Source organism: Euprymna scolopes, chromosome 7, assembly GCF_053919585.1.
Source record: "Euprymna scolopes isolate OS-2025 chromosome 7, ASM5391958v1, whole genome shotgun sequence".
Taxonomy (NCBI): Eukaryota; Metazoa; Mollusca; class Cephalopoda; order Sepiida; family Sepiolidae; genus Euprymna; species Euprymna scolopes.
In genome coordinates, this window is record NC_136488.1 from 133,830,204 (window position 1) to 133,850,055 (window position 19,852).

Consider the following 19,852-nt stretch of genomic DNA (forward strand, 5'->3'; position numbering starts at 1 on the left):
TTGCAAACCTTGCAGGAAGTGTGTTGATGGTTGCCCCTGTGTCAATCTGGAAGACAATTTCCTGGTTGTCGAGGAGCATGAGACACTTGGCATCTTTCCTATGCTTCCTATTTGACTTCACTGCATTCACCCAGTGGGTATATTCTCCCTCATCATCCTCTGATGAAGTGTCGACATGGTGCACATGTGGTCGTGGCCTACTGTACTTTTTATTCTTTGATGTGTTGCTCCATTGTCCCATAGCTTTACTGGACTTGTTGGGGCACCTTGACTCAAAATGGCCTTTCTCCATACATGCGTTACATCGTTTACCAAAAGCTGGACATCTGCTGCGCTTTGCTGATGCAAGTAACCACAGAAGGAGCATTTCTTCTTTTGAGCTGGTTCCCAAGCTTTACTGGTTTCACTGACCCTCATTATCCGGGCAGTAGCATCCTCTGTTCCCATATTTTGACTTTGTATAGAGGCCTTTTCAGCTGCCCTGCAAATGTCTACACTTTTCTGCAGGGTAAGGTTTTGGAGTTTTAGAAGGTCCTGCTTTGTGTTTTGATCCCGGATGCCTCCCACAAGCTGGTCTCTGAGCATCGACTCATAGCATTTGAAACAAAAATTACAGCTTCGTGACAGGAGTCGTTATAGAAAACATCAAAGGCTTCACCTTCCTCCTGCTTCCTCTGACGAAAAACAAACCTCTCGTAAGTTTCATTCGTTATTCCTACAGCATATTCACTTAAAGCCTGTAGTATATCTTGTACAGTTCGGTCTGTATCTGGGGTGTCGAACTGTATACTCTGGTATATCCTCATAGCTTCATCGCCTAAACAGTTTTCTAGCACTGCCACTTGTATTTCTCTCGGTTTTCGGTCAAGTCGGGTTAGCAGTGCATAGTTGGACCATCTTTTGAAAAACAAGTTCCATGAATCAGCCTTATTCCCGCCGAATACAAGTCTTTCAGGAGCCCCCATGTGTAGACCAGCCATATCAGTAGAGAGATTAGTGACAGTAGTAGTAGTAGCCGTCGTATCATCAATAGACATCTTGATGGTGTAAATAGGACAGATAAATAGTCACAGTGACAAAGTGATGCTAGTAAACACCAGAAGTTAACAGTAAACAGACCAGACACCGTCACCGTCCGTAGCAGAGAAGACAAAAAAAATAAAAATAAAAAAACAGCTTACTCAGTTTTATGACGACCGGCAGTTGTTTTTATAGTTTAGGAGACGTGTTTCGGTTTTTACCACAATCTGCCACCATGTTATGTGTGTAGACATGCATATAATAAGGACAACAGACACGGATGCTAGGGACAAGATTCATATTGTAGTTTATTCGCCATAATGGCTATCTTACAGACACCCCACACCAAGGTGAGTTATGCCGGCCAAGGGAGGTAAGTAGGGGAAGTGTACCTCTACTAGGAGAGTTACACCTAAAGGGGGGGGTATTGTTTATACACGTAACAAAAGATATCTACTAACTTTTTGTGTCAATTTCAACTAAAAACAATGAAATCTACTTAATTGGCATGTCAGAACTACTTAAATATTACCGCATTATTAAAAACATCATCGACCTTTATCGACCCCCCCCCCCCCAAAAAAAAAAAAGAAAAAACCATCACCATATCTCTTTGGGAACACGTGACATAAAAAACAAGAAAAAACGCACAATTTATTTTAAAAATTCGCAATAGTTACACGCTATTTATCTCCCCTTGGAAATCTTCGGTGATTTTATCTGAGCTAATTTTTCTCCAAACAATGTTTTCGTTTATAATTTTTTGTATCTTATCGTGTTTTTGTAAATTTTGGATATATTCACTACAGTAACATGATCATTAAGTAGAGATTGGGTTACCTTGAAATTCAATATTAAAAATTTGGAACTTCGCTATTATAGTGTGGTTGCACCCAAAATAATGCACGGTCATATAGTCAAGATACACGGGATCGGGAACTTTTCTTAGGAGGAAGTGACTTGTCTCAGTCAATTAGTTAACATATCCTTTCACTCATCGGCCATATCATATTTTTTCCCCAAATTAAACGATTAAAATATTGCAACAAAATAAAGTAATATTTTTGTGCGTAATATTCAACAAAGCGATGAACCATTTAAATTAGTTTAAATTTTATGCGGACTTGCTTTTCCGGTTGCCATCTTAAATCTAGACTTTTAATCGTCAAACTTTGTTCGTTTTAACACATCTTATAATCGTTTTATTTTTTGTTGTCTTGAAAGCAATTTGTCAAACAAAAGGTAAGTATTGCTTGAATTTAATTGCCACTCATGCACTTATGTTACAGTGCTAAAATAATGAGGTTATTATTTAGAAAACCATTCTTAACATGAGGAGAGTATGGGGGTTGTAATTATTCTGTACTTTCACTTAAAAAAATATTGTAACATTTGAATTTAACCTTAAAATACTATTTAAAATAGCACGGTAACGTAAGTGCATAAGCACCCGTTAAATGCTTTTATGTGTTGATTTTTCCTACAAGAGCACGTCTGAACCATTATGATTCCCTTTGATTTTGATATAAAAGTGAGTCAATGCCCCCAGTTTGCATCCTCGGCCTCAAAAATTCACAGAGATTAGACCATTCATGTAATGAGCCAGTCAATTCTGCTTCTGTGCAGTTCTGGAAGGTTCACCTTCCCAGGCTTTTCCTTCCCTCTTTAGGAAGGTGTTAGTTTATTGCAAATCGCCTGATGTGCCCTTATAGGGAATGCCGACAGGGATGCCAGGCACTTTTTGCAGGTCAGAGTGATCCTCCTCGGGGGGGGGGACGCTGACTTTTCAATCCCACTTTCTGGCCCAAGTGTCACAGTTCTTGCAGCGGGAGAGAATTAAATACCACCTCCAAGTTTGTATGTAAACAAAGACCGATAATTTTATACAATTGTTTATAGTCATTTTTTAAAATAGTTTTTTTTTGTTTTGTTTTGTTTACGAGTGCCATGTGGCCGTTTTTGAGATAGGAAACCATAAGCAGTTGGGATACATAGCTTAGGTTTCAATATAATGGTCCAAACACAATAATTTGTATACATGAGTTATTTAGTTACCTAGCCCCACCTCATCCATCCCGCTATTGCTTAAAAGTAGGCACCGCCAAAAATGGCCGCAAAATCAAGTTGTTGTTGTTTTTTAAAACTAAATTACATTTATTAAAATCCATTATTTCTGAGTAACTTTTTTTTTTCCAGAAAGATAAAACCCTGAATTTTATCATATAGAAAACAGTATAATGTAAAAATTTTCTACTATTTTTAATTCAATTTTAAATGTTAAATTTTCCCAAAAAGTTAACAATTGATATTTTTTGTCTTGCACAAAAAACGTACTTAAATATTTAAAAAAAAGGGTTTTTGAAATAATTTATTTATTCATTTATTGTCTAACTAAGATTTAGGATGATTTTCTAAGAGAATATGCAAAAATATTATAATATAAGTACCTGAATTTCAAATAATTCCACTTATTCATATAGGTAACCAGATATTTCGCGTCGCCGTAGAGTTCAGATCGACTCTGTTTACGTTTTCTTTTGATGAGACGAAAACTATGGAAGACCAAACAGGCCAAAAAAACTTATTTTTCAGTGACGAAAATTTCAATGTATTATTAAGCTGAGGCTGTCCAGTACCAGATGGGTGACCATTTGTATGAGTTTGGTTTTTAATGTGTATGTGTGTGGGGGCCAGGCTCCCCAAAATGGGGGGAGGGGGCAATTTAAAGCAGAATAAAAAAAAATTATTTCAGCGCGTTTGGTCCACCGTAGTCGAAAGGCGGCAAACATTTTCAAACGAGATCGAAAAAAATGATGCTATTTTTAACACAAAGGGCACAATATTTATCGAATTTTTTTTTTTTTGTATCGATTATTCAAAGCATGCTCTGTTTAATAATGGTCATGCATTATTCGGCTCGCTAAAAAAAAATTGTTAATTTATTTATCAAAAATTTTAAAATGGCTTTTTTCGTATAAATATAAAAAAATTTTTTTTTTTGTTTTGCTTAACTTAAATTAATTATTTTACTTAACATATTCACCGAATTTCACACTTCAAAACTCAAAAGCGGGATAATTAAACACAATCGAAGTTCTGATATTCAGACGTCAAAATAAGGTATGCAAACAATTTTTTTTTTTTTTTTTTTAAATCTATAATTCTGTCCCTTACAACAACACAATATGTTTTGTTCGGTTTCAGATGATTATTTTAAGCATATTTGTTCCCACTTCAAAACAAGGGGGGGGTTTGTAAGCAAAAAAAAATATATATATAAATATCGTTTATGAAAAATAAGTACACTGTTATAAAGTTCATTCTTCTCCTAATAATCGCTGAAAATTTCGTATTGATCGGATAATTACCTGATTTTTGGTAGATTTTTAAAAAGACGGTCCGTCAAAAAGTACTGACCTGCCCCCCCAGTTTTGGCGGTGCCTACTTAAAAGATCACAAAAAATAAACATATTACGTAATTTTAAGTAAATTTATGTCATCTATATCAAAATATTTTTTTCATAAAGGATGCATTAGTAAACCCAGATTTTTTTTTTACTCTTAATTCTACAACACAATTTATCTTTGTTTTTTTGTTTGCGTTTGATAAAACAGTTATTTTTATACCTTTTTCAGTTATTTAAATTTGCCTTCAAACATGCGGAAATTACTTTTCTATGTACTTATGCAGAATACGGGCAGTGCTGAAATAATAACATTATTATTTAAAAACCCATTTTAACTTTGAGACAGGGGATTTTATAAAATGTAATGTGTACTTTTACCTAACAATTTAATAAACAAAAGATACCATAAAAATTGAATTTAATTTGAAAATCATTTCTAAAAAACATACCACAGTGCATATTCTGCATAGGTACTGTTTTTTTTTTCCTGAAATATAACTTAATTTAGTTTTTCAAAGATGAATTCGATTAGATTTTAGAAGTTACCATAAAAGGAAACAATGCACTCAACACTAATCCAGTAATGAAACAGGGCTTCACATTATATCTTAACAGCCATGATACAACCAGGAAGTTCAGGATTACCTGGAATGACCATGAACTACAAAAGGTCAGTTTTTGTGTCTGTCTAGGTGTCACATTGGAAAAGAATTCATCCTCCAATGTGCACTTCAAGAAGATAAAGGAGAAAGTTGCTACCATGAACAACTTGCTTGTAAAATTTACAAATTCAATTAGGGGTAGGCTGAACTTGAAATCTTGCACACAGCTGTTTAAATACTGTTACTCTGCTACTAAATATTTGTTGCATGTTGAAACTGTGCATACACGCACACAACCACACATAGTTAAAACATGCTGAACAATTGGGGGTGAAACTATCAAAACTGATGTCGCTGTAGGTGAATAAGTCAAGTAATTAACCCGCCCACAGCTGGTAGGGTTGGAACACCTGTTAAAGAACAGGTCATATCTATATATATATATATATATATATATATATATATATATATGTTTACTGTTTTTTGGGGAAAAAATTTCAACAAAGTGCTCGATTACAAAGAAAAACTTTTTCGATATAAGAGCTTAATATTTATTTAATTGTACAGAAGTTCAGAAAAACATTGGTACCGTCGGTTTCAAGCCCAGCATAAAGAAACCAGTTAATGGTAACAAGAAACAACATGGCTGACAAGAGCCGAACATGGTTTACGTGTTAACTGATTCCTTTAATGTTGGGCTTGAAACCGACGGTACCAATGTTTTTCTGAACTTCTGTTCAAATATATAAATATATATATACTAGCAAAAGTACCCGTTGTTGACTGAGTTCAAAAACAGCCTAGAAAATGGATTCTGATTTATGAAAGTATGATAGGTTATGAAAAGGAAGGGTTGTAAAGAGATAGCTTCGAATTTGGGGTATCAAAACCACAGCAAAATATGATAAAAGTAAAAATAAAATAGATAAACCCCATAATTTATTATACCATACCTGTTCACACTGAAACACTTATCACAATATTCCGTGGATCTATATTAAAAAACCTTGTTAAACTTTGTGACATATTTCCATTCTATGGAGGTCAGGTGCGAACGAACACCCCATAATTTTTTTATACCATATTTTTTCAAACTGAAACATAATCATCAAAGTATACTTACACAGATATGAAAAGTCTTTATTAAAGTTTGTGCCTATTTCCATTATATGGAGGCCATGCGCAGATACAGACCCCACAATTTTATTATACAATCCCTATTTAAGTTAAAACATACTTATCAAAGTATTTTTATGTACATTTATATCAAAAACACTTGTATACGTTTTTTTTTAAGTTTTAAATTTTTTATTTCCATATTTGTGGACCAGGTGTGTACGCAGACCCCACAATTTTAATGAATAATCATTATGCCAGATCAAACATACCCATTCCTGTGTCTCGATACATCTTCTATCATTATATGTGATCAGTTTTCTATAATAGGCAACCATATAGGAGCCTATTTGTGACCAGACACACACACACACAGACGTTCAGCTTTATATCACAAGGGAAGGCAAGCGAGCAGTCAGAAAGCAACATTAGACGAGATAGCTGTTGAATCTGCCCCCTCTTGCTTCTGGTCTTCATCTAAAGCTTCATCATGCACACACGAGATTAGAAATAAAATAATATTTTTATATTTTTTACATGTAAAATGTAAATAATTGTGTTTTGAACACCAACTAATTAAGAGTTGCGTTTTTAGTGTTTAGTCGTTTGATTTATTGTAACTTAATCCAGTAGTATTTTACAAACTAAAAAAAAATATCTTTTAACTTAATATCCATAAAAAGTAACAATGTGCTCATTATGTATTTAAAGAAAGTAATGAACAAAGTTAAAAGTAATTTTCTTTTTAAACCTATAGATTTGTTTATTGTCATGAGATCGTGATGTATTGCTTTTTACAAATCAATTGCAGTATTTATAGTATCTAATAAAATTGTAAAATGTTATTTTGCTAAAAGTGATATTCTGGAAGTTTCTCTCTCTTTCTCTCACTCTCTCTGTCTGTCACTCTTTCTCATATATATATATATATATATATATATATATATATATATATATATATATATATATAACTTTCACCACTAAAAACAAATCAGCTGTGTGGATTTCCGAGCAACTTAGTTGTGGCAGAGCTCATCTGTTGAAATCGACAAGAGAGGCCATCATATATATTAATATATATATAAGCAGCATCCAAATAGCATAGAAACGCTGACTGTTGCCTGGGCGGTCAAGTTTCAATCCTAGCTTGAGGTAGTTACTAGGCTAGCTGCACTGAAAAGCTGTGATACAGCAAAACACTATGTCTGTGGAAGACTATATTAGTCCTTGCGTGAAAGAGCAGGACACAAAATGTTTTAAATAATAATAATAATAATAATAATAGAATAACAATAACAAAGACTTTCACTGGCAAGGACTATTATTGAGCGTAACCAGTTATACAGTCCTTTTGAAATTTTTATCTCTATTTTTCTCATTATCTACTGAATATTTTTAATGAAACCTATATGAAATATGTTCCTTACTAAATTGTAAAGATTTTATATATATATATATATATATATGTATATATATTGTCATCTCTTGACCTAACGATTGCATAAACATAAAATACTCGTGTATCTAGGTCTATAAAAATAATTATTGTGACCACTAAGAAATAAATAAAATTCTCAAAGTTGAGCACAGTCTGAGGAAATTAAAAAAAAAAAACAAAGTCTGTCATCTAGCCTTGTGTGCGAGATCGTAACTGCATGTTACTTAATCATTCTAAGATCGTCTGTATTAAACGTTTAGCTTCATTAATGTTAACATTTCGCTGAATTTTGTGGCGATGAATAGTCGCTCTGGGATATGTTCCTTGCTAAGGAAGTCAAAAGTGACTTCATTGTGGAGGTTGCCTCCTTTAACCAGCGTTGATCTTTATCTGCACTGATGATTGCATACGAATGAAACACTAGTGTCCATAGGTATATGAAAATAAAATATAAAGAATAATATACATTGCATATATTTAGGCAGCATTTTTTAATTTAAACAGACATTGTTAAAGACAATAGAAAGCTTCTGTTCTATAATACCTTTTCTATTTTTTCAATTTTTCGTATTATCTTTTCTATATATACATCAAAGGTATGCTTTATGGTCCAAGCATTTTCTTCTCAAAGTGTCTGCGTTTTTTTTTTACTTTTAACTTTTCCTGTACTCATTTACACATCTTCAGGAATTTTTGTGAGAGGCTCAGTGGGAATCATGGGTAGATTTATTTAAACAGTAGTTGGGTTGCTATAAAAACATCATCTATAGATACATCTCCCCCATTGACAACAACATTAGATTCATCATTTACTATAAAAAATTTAAAACCCAAAACATAGTTATTAAAAACAAACCACTTGAACGCACCAACATCATCTATAAGTTTAAATGCCCCTTGAGAGAATGTAACTCCTATAACAACAATCCAACTAATAGTTACATCGGACATACCACTACCACATTTTTTCTGTTGCCTTACCTGCCATAATATTGAATCTTATGCCATAATCTAACACTTACATAAATACATCACTACTCCCCTCGAATTTCAGAGAAATTTTAATGAACAACACAAAAATACTACATCACAAAACAAATGTTAAGCTAAAAATCCTTGAAGATATTTATATAAAAACGCAAAAACCTACCCTTAATCGGGTCACATTCTGAAATAGTACAAACACACTTAAATACCTTGGATAACTCCTCCCCTCACATCCAACTTGTTCCTGCCACTGACCCTAGAACTGGCTTGCTATCCCGTTCCTCATTATACTAAACCCCTACCGCCACCAGCAGACCCGCTGATCCTCACTCGTGCCTTTGCTCACAACCCAACTACTATTTAAATAAATCTATCCATACATCCCACCGAGCCTCAGACATAAATTCCTGAAGATGTGTCAATGAGTACACAAAAAGTTTAAAAACAGTTAAAAAAACACGGACACTTTAAGAAGAAAAAATGATTGGACCATACATCCATACCACACTTTTTTGTATTACTGCTAACCTTTGTCAGTGCAAATCTATATAATATATATTGTATGTGAGATGAAAACATGACTCTTGAACTTCCGGTTTGTAGCTTTCATGTGAGCTGTGATGTTGTTTGGTTCTGGAAATAATTTCATATATTTATACAAACAACTACTGTCCGTACATTCCAGCATTCTTTTTAGATCCACAGATAAAACTATTTTCAGATCTTAATTTAGCGTCATCTTTCAACAAATTACTAAAATAAATTATGAGAAAGGCAATAACAAAAGATGTAGTAGGCAGGCAGGCTCAAACCTGTGCCGCGAAGGCAGAAAAAAAAGTGAAAGAGAATCTGATATCTTAGCGATGTCTCCATAACGTGAGCAAAAGTCAAAAGCGTTGAAATTAACCAAATCAATTCAATGATGACGGTGACTTACTAAAATGTTGGTGAAAAAAATCAACCCGTCCTTGTGCAAAACGGCTGCAGGAATTAATGTTTTTCGCCAATTTTTAAATATTTATCATCTGAGATATCAAGCTTAAAAATGATACCGATCTTGTCAGAATTCATCTCCACTGTCGAAAGTTTTTGCGAAACATACATACATACATTTAAACAGACAGGTGAGATTATATTACAGATTATGCTTTTATTAACTTAATATCTCTTATTTAATTTACAGGAACAATTGACCAAAGACAACGTCTTTTTTCTGAACACATACTAAATAGAAATAGTTTTATTTTGAAAACTTTACAAAACATGTCCATGTATATTTTTTGTTATGATTTTATTAACTTAACATCTCTTACTTGTTTTACAGGAACAACTGACCAAAATCCAAGTTTTTAACTTTTTTTCCGAACATATACGAAAATAGATCTATTCTTTTTCTGGATTCTTTATTTACAAAAACCTGTCAACATACAGTTTTATTATGTTTTTATTAACTGACTATGGGAACAATTGACAAAAATCTAAGTTTTTTAAAAACTTATTTTTGATCATATACGAAATAGAAATATTCTTCTTCTGGAGATTTATTCACAAAACATATTAATATATATATTTTATTATGTTTCTTAACTTAATGACTCTTATTTGTTTTTGTCATGAGATCGTGAAAAGTGAAATGGAAATGAGCATTGGAGGTTCAGAGGCTGTTTATCTGATGCGCAACAGATACTACACCTAAAACATGCAAGCAAATTACGAGCCAAGGTGGAAAGTCCTGTCCCGAAGGATAAAGCACTGAGGCCCCAACTAGTCATCGTCAAGCCTGACGGACTTGATGATGATTATTATGATGATATTTGTTTTACAGGAAGAATTGACCAAAATCAAAGTTTAAAAAAAATTTTCTGAACATTTACGACATAGAACTATTCTTCTATTGAAGACTATTTACAAAACATGTCCACTTATATTTTTATTATGCTTTTATTAATTTTATATCTCTTATTTGTTTAACAAGAATCATTGACCAAAGTCAATTAAAAAAATTTTCCTAACATATACGACAAAATAGAAATATTCTGTTTCTTAAGACTTTATTTACAAAACATGTTCACACATATTTTTAAATATGCTTTTATTAACTTAATATATCTTATTTGTTTTACAGGAACAATTGACCAAAATCAAAGTCTTCAAAAATTCTTTTTCTGAATATATACGAAAATAGATCTATTCTTCTTCTGGATTCTTTATTTACAAAACGTTATACAAATGGATATGATCAATAAACCTTATTCTTGTGAAGTGTGCGGCTCATCGTATTCAAGGAGAACAAATTTAAAAAGACACATGCGAGAGCACACGGGCGAAAAACCTTACATCTGTGAAATGTGTGGCTCAGCTTTCACAAGAAGTGTGCAACTGAAAAGACACTTGCAAAAACACACTGGCGAAAAACCCTTTTCTTGTGAGGTGTGTTGCTCTGCATTTACACAAGAATCTGAATTAATAATTCATGTACGAACACACACTGGCGAGAAACCATATGCATGTGAACTTTGTGACTCAGCCTTTTCACAAAGATCAAGTTTTCAAACGCACATGAGAAATCACACTGGCGAGAAACCTTACGTCTGTGAGACATGCGGCAAATCGTTTTCACAAAAATACCAGTTGAATTTCCACACGCCAATACACAGCGGGGAAAAGCCATATGCCTGTAGAACGTGTCCGTCGGCATTTTGGAGGAAAGACCAGCTGAACATTCACCTTCTGAAGCACGCTGGTTTGAGACCTTATTCTTGTGAAGTGTGCACCACGGCTTTCTTCAGAAAAAGCGAATTGAATATGCACATGCGAATACACAGTGGCGAGAAACCTTATGGATGTGAAGTGTGTGGTTGGGCGTTTGTACGAAAAGGCGATTTAAATTCTCATATGCGAAAACACACTGGTGAGAAACCTTATACTTGTGAAGTGTGTGGCTCTAAATTCTCAAAAAATTCTACTCTGCACAGTCATATGAGGACGCACACTAAGGAGAGAACTTGAATGCCTAATGGAGAGAACTTGAATACTTACTGGAGAGTATTTGATGCCCGTTGTAAAGAACTTTAATGACTACCTAAGGGAACTTGAATGCCTACCAGAGGGAAGTTTAATACCTATGGGAGAAAACTTGAATGCCTACAGGCGAAAACTTGAATGCTTGCTGGAGAGTATTTGAATGCGTACTGGAGAAAATTTGAATTTGAAGGAAGTTGAAGACTTACTGGGGAGAACTTGAACGCCTACTGCAGAGAATTTGAATGCCTATCAAAGGAAACTTGAATGCCTACTGCAGAGAACTTGAATACCTACAAGACACTATCCTCGAGTCTCTAAGCTCTCTCTCTCTAGAGTTTTATCAGGACAATTTGGCATGAGCATACTTTTCCCTACAAATAAACCTTGACTTAATATTCAAAATAACATAGTATTCACGTCCCAAATAAGATCTTCTCGGTATGATAAACTCACACTGGCTTTTATGAGGAATTGTGAAATTTCTCTAAGTAGTGTTACCTGAAGAAATTATTGAAGTAGACTAGATGAATTGTTATCCTGGAATCCAAGACCAAAGAGACAACAAGAAAGGTATACAATAATATTTAAATGGTCGATTGGAGAGAAATAATAATGTTTTCCACTTTTTACTAATTGAGTGCTTGAGAGATAAAGAACTTTAATGGAATATTTATATATCCATGCATCTCATATAGAGATCAGTTGTTAGTCCAAAGAAAAGAGGCTCCTTGATTTCTGAGAACTTTGACAAAAGTAAAATGAAATACAATCTAATGTGAAGTTATTCTAATATATAAACAAATGTATTACCGTAAATCTGTTCAACATAGATAAAATGATAACACAATTTATGTTATATTTTCCGGATATATTGCATTGTGACTAATATCATTAAAAAAATAAAAACAAAACAAAGAAAAAAAACATGAACATGATCACTAACCATTGGCAAAAAAGTAATAACAAGAAAAAATTCATAACAATGTCCCCCCCCCCGAAAAAAAGACAACAATGGTCCGCAAACAACAATAAATAAAAAAGAAATTGGGTTTGTATTACTGTACACATAGATCCGAAAAAGTTGTCAAAAAACAAATATATAACAAATAAATGTTATGGAAGGTAAGATAAGTTACTTTTCTACCTAACTGGATAATTTTTTTGTGTGTTTATTTAATGATACATGTTTATCATCTCGAAAAACATACAATGTTTACCGATATATTTGAAAATTGCATATGACTGAGCAGCACTCTCTGGTAAACACCGTAAGTTTGGGAAAACGAGTTAAAACTAAAAAAAATAGAAAAAATATTGTTAAAAACCCACCAAATATATGTCATGGTAACATACATTGAGCGAGTTTCTAACAATATTTTTGTTAGATTTTTAGTTTTAACTCATTTTCCCAAGCTTACCGTCTTTACCAGATAGTGCCCCGCCCCGCCATTTGCAATTTTCAAATACATCGGTAAACATTGTATATTTTTTTTGAGCTGAATAAACATGTTACCTTAAATAAAAACACTAAAAGTTATCCGTTTATGTAGAAAAGTAACTTATCTTGCCTTTGATAACATTTATTTGTTATATATTTGTTTTTTAACAACTTTTTCGAATCTGTGTACAGTAATACAAACCCAAAAAATTAATCAAAAGGTTTTCTAAAAAGACATCTACTAAAAAAAAATTTTTTTTTTCATATATTGTTTAAATTCTTTTACTTTGTTTTCATTTTCTTGTTAAAATAAGCGTTTAACATTACCAGTTAATTTAATTATTTTCTCCTTAAGATATATTAGCAACTATTTCGCGTTATTTGGGTTTTTGGTCTTTATCACGTTTCTACATCGACATATCCCAATTCTTACCGACATCTGGTCGGAAATACTTGTGAAAAGTGGGAGAAATTGAGGCAACAAAACTGCATAAGTACCGAAAAAACTTTTATGCTATTTTTACAGTTTTGTTTCATCAAATTTGAAATAAACATGTGTAAAAGAAAAAGTAGTTTTCGTTTCTTCAATTTTTCATTCTGGTTTGTAGTTGTATTCATACAAAACAAAACAAAAAAATAAATAGAATAAAGTGTTACAAAGCGGTGACAAAACAAATCCCAATTAATATTTTTATTAAATATCGTAACATTACATAAAATGCTACAATCCATCCATCTTTAAAAGCAAATGTTCACTTTGAGAAAATTTAAATGCAAAACACGGAAATTCACAAAAAAATGTAACTTTGTCGGAACTTATCTTGCTTCCAGATAAATTTGACGCTAAAGTAACTAAGCTGAAAAAAAAACGCATGAAACAATAGAGGGGGAGGGGTAAAGAATAAAATATAAATGTCTTGATTTGAAACGAAGAAGAAACATTATTAACAATAAGTTGCAAATTTTTCCCTTTGCGGGCATTTAATTTATGAAACGCCAAGGTAACATATTATGAAAAAAGTAACATGTAATGAAAAAAATAACAACACTGGTTCTTATTAGATGTCGTGTGTATCCATTAACGAATACAATAATAAAATACAAAATGGTATCGCCTAATCACACTCGCATATGAAATTAATTTTAGGAGGGTACTCACAATTGAAAGCCATTCAGGCACGTGCCTTTTTCTTTTTTTTTTGTTTAAAGTTATTTTAGAATTTTCTTTCCCTCCATGTTCGCATGAAAACCGTAGAGACACACATGAATTTCAGGAGCAAGACCTCGTCGCTTGTCCGGATAGGACATTCCAAAATTCCTTGTCACGTAAAAGGTATTTTCTTTAAAATAATTTCACTCCTTGTAAAATACGCGCAAAACCATAGCCACATAGTTAATTTTCAGAAGTCTGTCTCGTCACAGCCGGGTATTAATTTCTTGCCGGGTTTTCTTCTTTGAAGGAGGCTCATCAAAATTCCATTTTCAGCGCCGGGCAATGAACAACACGTTCACTGTCCACATCAGCAGAATTTCAAAAAGAGGACGAAATACGCGCTGCGCTCATGACGTCATTACAAAGCTAGCATTTCTCTTTTCTCCAAATTAAACAGAGTTTCGTACAAACCCAAAATATACGAAACTAAAAATCATAAAGGATACAAAACACAAAAAGTCATATATAAGAACCAGATCAAAAATAATAAATGTAAACAGGGAGGAATGCACCATTATTGGTACAAAAAAAATTCCAACATTCTCCCCCAACAGGAAATGGCAGTCAACCTACAGTTGGATGACACCTGTAAAATTTACAATACAAAAAATTTTTTCTTTATATATACACATACCACAATGTATGGTCAGAACTCCAGGAAACACATATTAGAACAAAAAAGCAGAAAAATTCAAATAGTCTTTTTTTATACAAATTCACATGAAAACCATCATGTTTTAGGTTAGAACAGAGGAGTTCATAACAAAATTCATAAATTTAAAACTGATGCTAAGTCACAACAGAAGTTTGAACTGAGAACATTATGCCAGGTAATTAACTATTTGCATATAAGAGTATAAAGGCTTGAGAAGTTCACTTACCATCCAACCTCCTCATCCTTCTATTATCTCTGGCGAACACCAAAATATTTCAGCTCCCTCATAACCACTAGAGCCCAGTGAGATCAACACCGGTGCTACAAGAGGGACGAATCCAATCAACCCTATACCTTGATAGGTTCTTCAGCTTGGTGGAATAAAGTAAAACTGAATCGCCCATCCTGCACAAATTATTCAAGGCAATTACAGCTTTAAACGTTTGCATAGCCATATACATGTAGCCAAACAAACAAAGTTGAATATAGGTGTCAGAAACACCTAGGTAGCTGGAGATGTAATATTTATGGATGACTCCTATCAAGGAGAAATCCAATCTTGTGTCAGCACTGAAACAAACATCTCAGCATTATAAAAATCACTTCTAACTAAGAATAAGATGGTTCTGAGCGCCTCAGAAACACCCCTGGAGAAATCGAGCTTGAATTCGATAGCTCCTGCAATACTGCAGTAGGCTACGTCAAGGCAGATCTTCACAAAATATTCAAAAACAATGACACCTGCATGTGACTCCCAAGCAGGAACCGTTCTACTTAAAGGAGCCACTTCATAGAATGAAGGTTCTGCAAGTGTTCTCTGCACAACATATCCTACACTCTCGTAGGAACTCAGAGAAGCTGAACTACACACTGTTGCATGAACAGCAACAGGTGTTACACCGTTTGGAGTAATGCCCCTTGAGGGTGAGCGGTGTAAGAAGAATACTAATAAAGATGGTTGCCGAGTAAACACAACGACTGGTTTTATGTTATATTTTATCCGTGGGCATCCTCACACATAAAACATGGTGATAGCGGTGGGGTGGGATGAACAATAAAGAGAAGAAAAACAAAACGGTGGAAAGGTAGCAGAAAAAGAAAAAAAAAAACAGATAAGTAACGTTTAATTTTTCAGTGTGAAAAATATGATGCCACGAGGTGGTGAGGAAAAAAAAAATGTCGGAATAAACAGACCGGTAGCTGGCAAAAGACCACCACCACCTCTTTGTATGGAGCAGAATTTGACAGAGAATTGGAAGCTATTTAAGCTGAAATTGCATAATTATGCTATTATTGCGTATCTGACAACCCAGTCGATACAATATCAAACTGCACTTTTGCTTCATACGTTAGGGGATGATGCTTTGAAAGTGTACTACAGGTTTCACTTTTCAACGCCCGAAGATGAAAGAATGTCTACGGAAATTATTCAGGCGTTTGATAAATATGCTATAGGGGAAACAAATGAAACTTACGAGCGTTATGTTTTTCACATGAGAAAGCAAGGAGAAATGGAGACCATGGAATCTGTTATTACGGCACTTCAGACGTTAGTAAAAACGTGCGATTTTTGTGATAATTGCGTTTCCTCAGTACTCAGAGATCAAGTAGTGCTGGGAATACGTAACTCTCAGACACAAGCTGAGTTACTTAAAATAAGACAGCTGGATGAACAAAGATGTATAGACATTTGCAAGCTGTCTGAAAATGCTACGTTACAAGCCAGTATCCTAAGGCCTAAGAGAGAGTGAACCGAGTGGAGTTCAGACACAAGAAAAAGCCAGGGAAAAACTGTGAGAGAATGCAGAGCGTGTACACTGCAACATGGACCGAAGAAGGTAGTATGTCCTGCATTTGGCAAGACATGCTACAACTGTAATGGAAAAAAATCATTTTTCTGCGAAATGCAGACTAGCAAGGGAAAAGAAGGTGCAGACTGTCAAAACGCAACAATACGAGGATCAAGATGACAGTAGTAGTTCTTCAGACTATGGGCAGGTAGACAGTGTAACAATAAAAGAAAAAGTTAACGCTATGAATCATGAGGTGATAAAAGCGGACATGATGGTGAAAGGAAAGCCAATTATTTTTCAGCTTGACAGTGGAGCATCAGTAAACATACTGAATGAGAAGCATGTAATGGAGGAAACACTGGAGCCTTCAAATAAGACACTGGTCATGTGGAATGGAACAGGAGAGAAGCTATTGGGGGAGTGTCGAGTCAAAATGATAAACCCCAAAACTGGACAAAAATATGCAGTTAGGTTTGTTATTGTAAAAGAGCATTTCCATCCTTTACTGGGAGCAAATGCAATTCAGAAGATGGAACTCAATCAACCAGGACCAGTTCAAAATGATAGCCAAAATTTCCCAAGTGGATGAATCCAGCAGCCAGAACTCTGACAGCATTATAAACGAGTTCAGAGATGTATTTAAGGAGGAATTGGGTCAGTTACCTGGAGCGGTACATTTGGAGGTGGATACAGCAGTAACACCAAATGTAGCTGGAGCACGAAGAGTACCAGTCGCACTGAAAGACAAATTGAAAGTTGAATTGGAGAAACTGGTTAAGAAGAAAGTTATTGAAGCAGTAAGTGAGCCAACTCCATGGGTAAGTGCATTGGCATTGGTGATGAAGAAAAATGGAAATCTAAGGATTTGCATAGACCCAAGACCACTAAACAAAGCTTTGAAAAGGGAACATTTCCAACTACCTACATTGGATGATTTGCTGCCAGAACTAGCTGACAGCAAAGTATTTTCCACCCTGGATTTACGAGAGTGATTTTTGCATTTGAAATTTGATGAAGTCAGCAGTCGTTTGACTGCATTTACCACGCCATTTGGTCGGTTTTGGTGGAAGGTTTTACTATTTGGGATTACTCCAGCTCCAGAGATATTTCAAAAGGCCATCTTTAACAATGTATGGAATTTAGAGGGTGTGATCAACAAAGCAGATGATCTTCTGGTGATTAGGAAAGGTAAAACAATGGAGGAAGCAACAGCTGATCATGACAAAAAACTGAGAAAACTGTTGCAGAGATGCCGTGATCGTAGGATTCGATTGAATGCTGGGAAATTGAACCTACAACAAACATCTATATCTTTCCTAGGTCACACAATAACCAGTGATGGGTTACTTCCTGATCCTGGGAAGGTAAAAGCTATAAAAGAGATGCCATGCCAAACAGATGTTAAAGGCGTGCAAAGATTGGCTGGATTTGTGAACTACTTGGCAAAGTTTCTGCCACATATTTCTGACGTGATGGCTCCAATTCGGAATTTAGTGAAGGCAGATTTGCCGTGGACGTGGTCCCAAATTCATCAAAGAGCTTTTGAAAAAATTAAAAGGTTAGTGAGTGAGGCACCAGTATTGGGATACTATGAACCCAACAAACCTTTGGTCATTCAATGTGATGCAAGTGAGAAGGGTATATGGGCTGCACTACTGCAGGAAGGTCAACCTCTAGCCTATATCAGCCGTGCCTGACTGATACAGAAACCCGATGTGTGCAAATTGTAAAGAACTGCTAGCAGTAGTCTATGCTACCGAACGGTTTCATCAATATACGTTTGGTCGACAGATGACAGTACTGACCGATCATAGGCCATGAGAAGTTATCATGAAAAAAGAGTTGGGAAAATACCCCAAATGACTGCAAAACATGCTGATGCGATTACAGGCTTACGATGCTGCCGTTCTGTACCGTACCATCCAGGTAGGAAGATGTTCCTTGCAGACACGCTATCAAGAGCATATATCTACGGAGTGAACAGCGAAGATATGGACAATGAAGATGATGTCAAGGAAGCTGAATACATTCCTGTAACAGAGAGGAGGTTGCTTGAACTGCGCTCAGCCACAAAAGAAGACCGAAGCATGCAGCAGTTGCAGCAAGTAATTGTGGAGGGATGGCCAGACGAAAAAATACATCTTGACCCAGAGGTGAAACCGTTTTTTGGTATACAAAATGAAATGACTGCACAAAATGGGTTAATTTTCAGGGGTAATCGTGTAGTGGTACCAATTACCCAGCGGGCTATACTGAAGGAGAAGCTGCATTCTACACACCTAGGAATAGAAGGATGTTGCAGAAGGGAAAGAGAATGTTTGTATTGGCCAAACATAAACAGTGAGATCAGAGACTATGTTTTAAAATGCCCCACATGCAGAAAATACAAAGTAGACAATCCAGCCTAACAATTAATGGCTCATGAAGTTCCTGACAAACCCTGGGCAAAAGTGGGAGTGGACCTGTTTAAGTTTACAGATAGAGACAATCTTTGTGCTGTGGATTACACGAGCAACTTCTGGGAAATTGATCATCTTCAAAATACAGAAGCTAAGACAGTAGTAACCAAACTGAAACATCATTTTGCACGACATGGAATACCAGATCAGGTGGTAACTGATAATGGGCCTCAGTTTAGCAGCCAGGAATTTTCCACCTTTGCTAAAAAGTGGTGTTTTATACATACACTTGTCAGTCCATACAATAGCAAGGCGAATGGGAAAGTGGAATCTGCAGTAAAAATGGCAAAGACCCTTTTTCGGAAAGCAATGGAGGATAAGGCTGATCCATACCTAGCAATGTTAGATCATAGGAATACACCATCTAAGGGTCTCTTATCACCAGCTCAGAAGCTGATGTCAAGGAGAACAAAAACGCTTCTCCCAACTAAAGAGGAGTTACTCAGACTAGAATTGGCCAAAAACCTCAAAAAGTGTGTCAAACGAGACAGCAGGAGAGAAGAATAGTTTTTTAACGACAAAGTGAAACAACTTCAACCGTTACACCCTGGAGATGTAGTACAGATGAAACCCCACATAAAGGGTCAGAGAGAGTGGAAGAATGAAATGGTATGGGAGAGACTGGATGAGCGGTCATACAATGTAAAAGTGAATGGGGACGGAATAGGGTCAAGTTAAAAAAACTGCAGAAGCACCTCCA

General features: G+C 35.0%; 1 protein-coding gene across 1 annotated transcript in view; it reads left to right on the forward strand.

The window, feature by feature from the left end:
- Nucleotides 1-19,852, forward strand: part of LOC145280347 (uncharacterized) — a 165,442-nt gene that overhangs the window by 119,605 nt on the left and 25,985 nt on the right. Inside the window, exons 8-11 of the mRNA XM_080132118.1 lie at nt 244-508; nt 2,245-2,262; nt 10,756-11,576; nt 17,206-17,511. Of these exons, the coding sequence (XP_079988244.1) occupies nt 244-508; nt 2,245-2,262; nt 10,756-11,576; nt 17,206-17,511 (1,410 nt within the window). The remainder of the gene's footprint in view (nt 1-243; nt 509-2,244; nt 2,263-10,755; nt 11,577-17,205; nt 17,512-19,852) is intronic.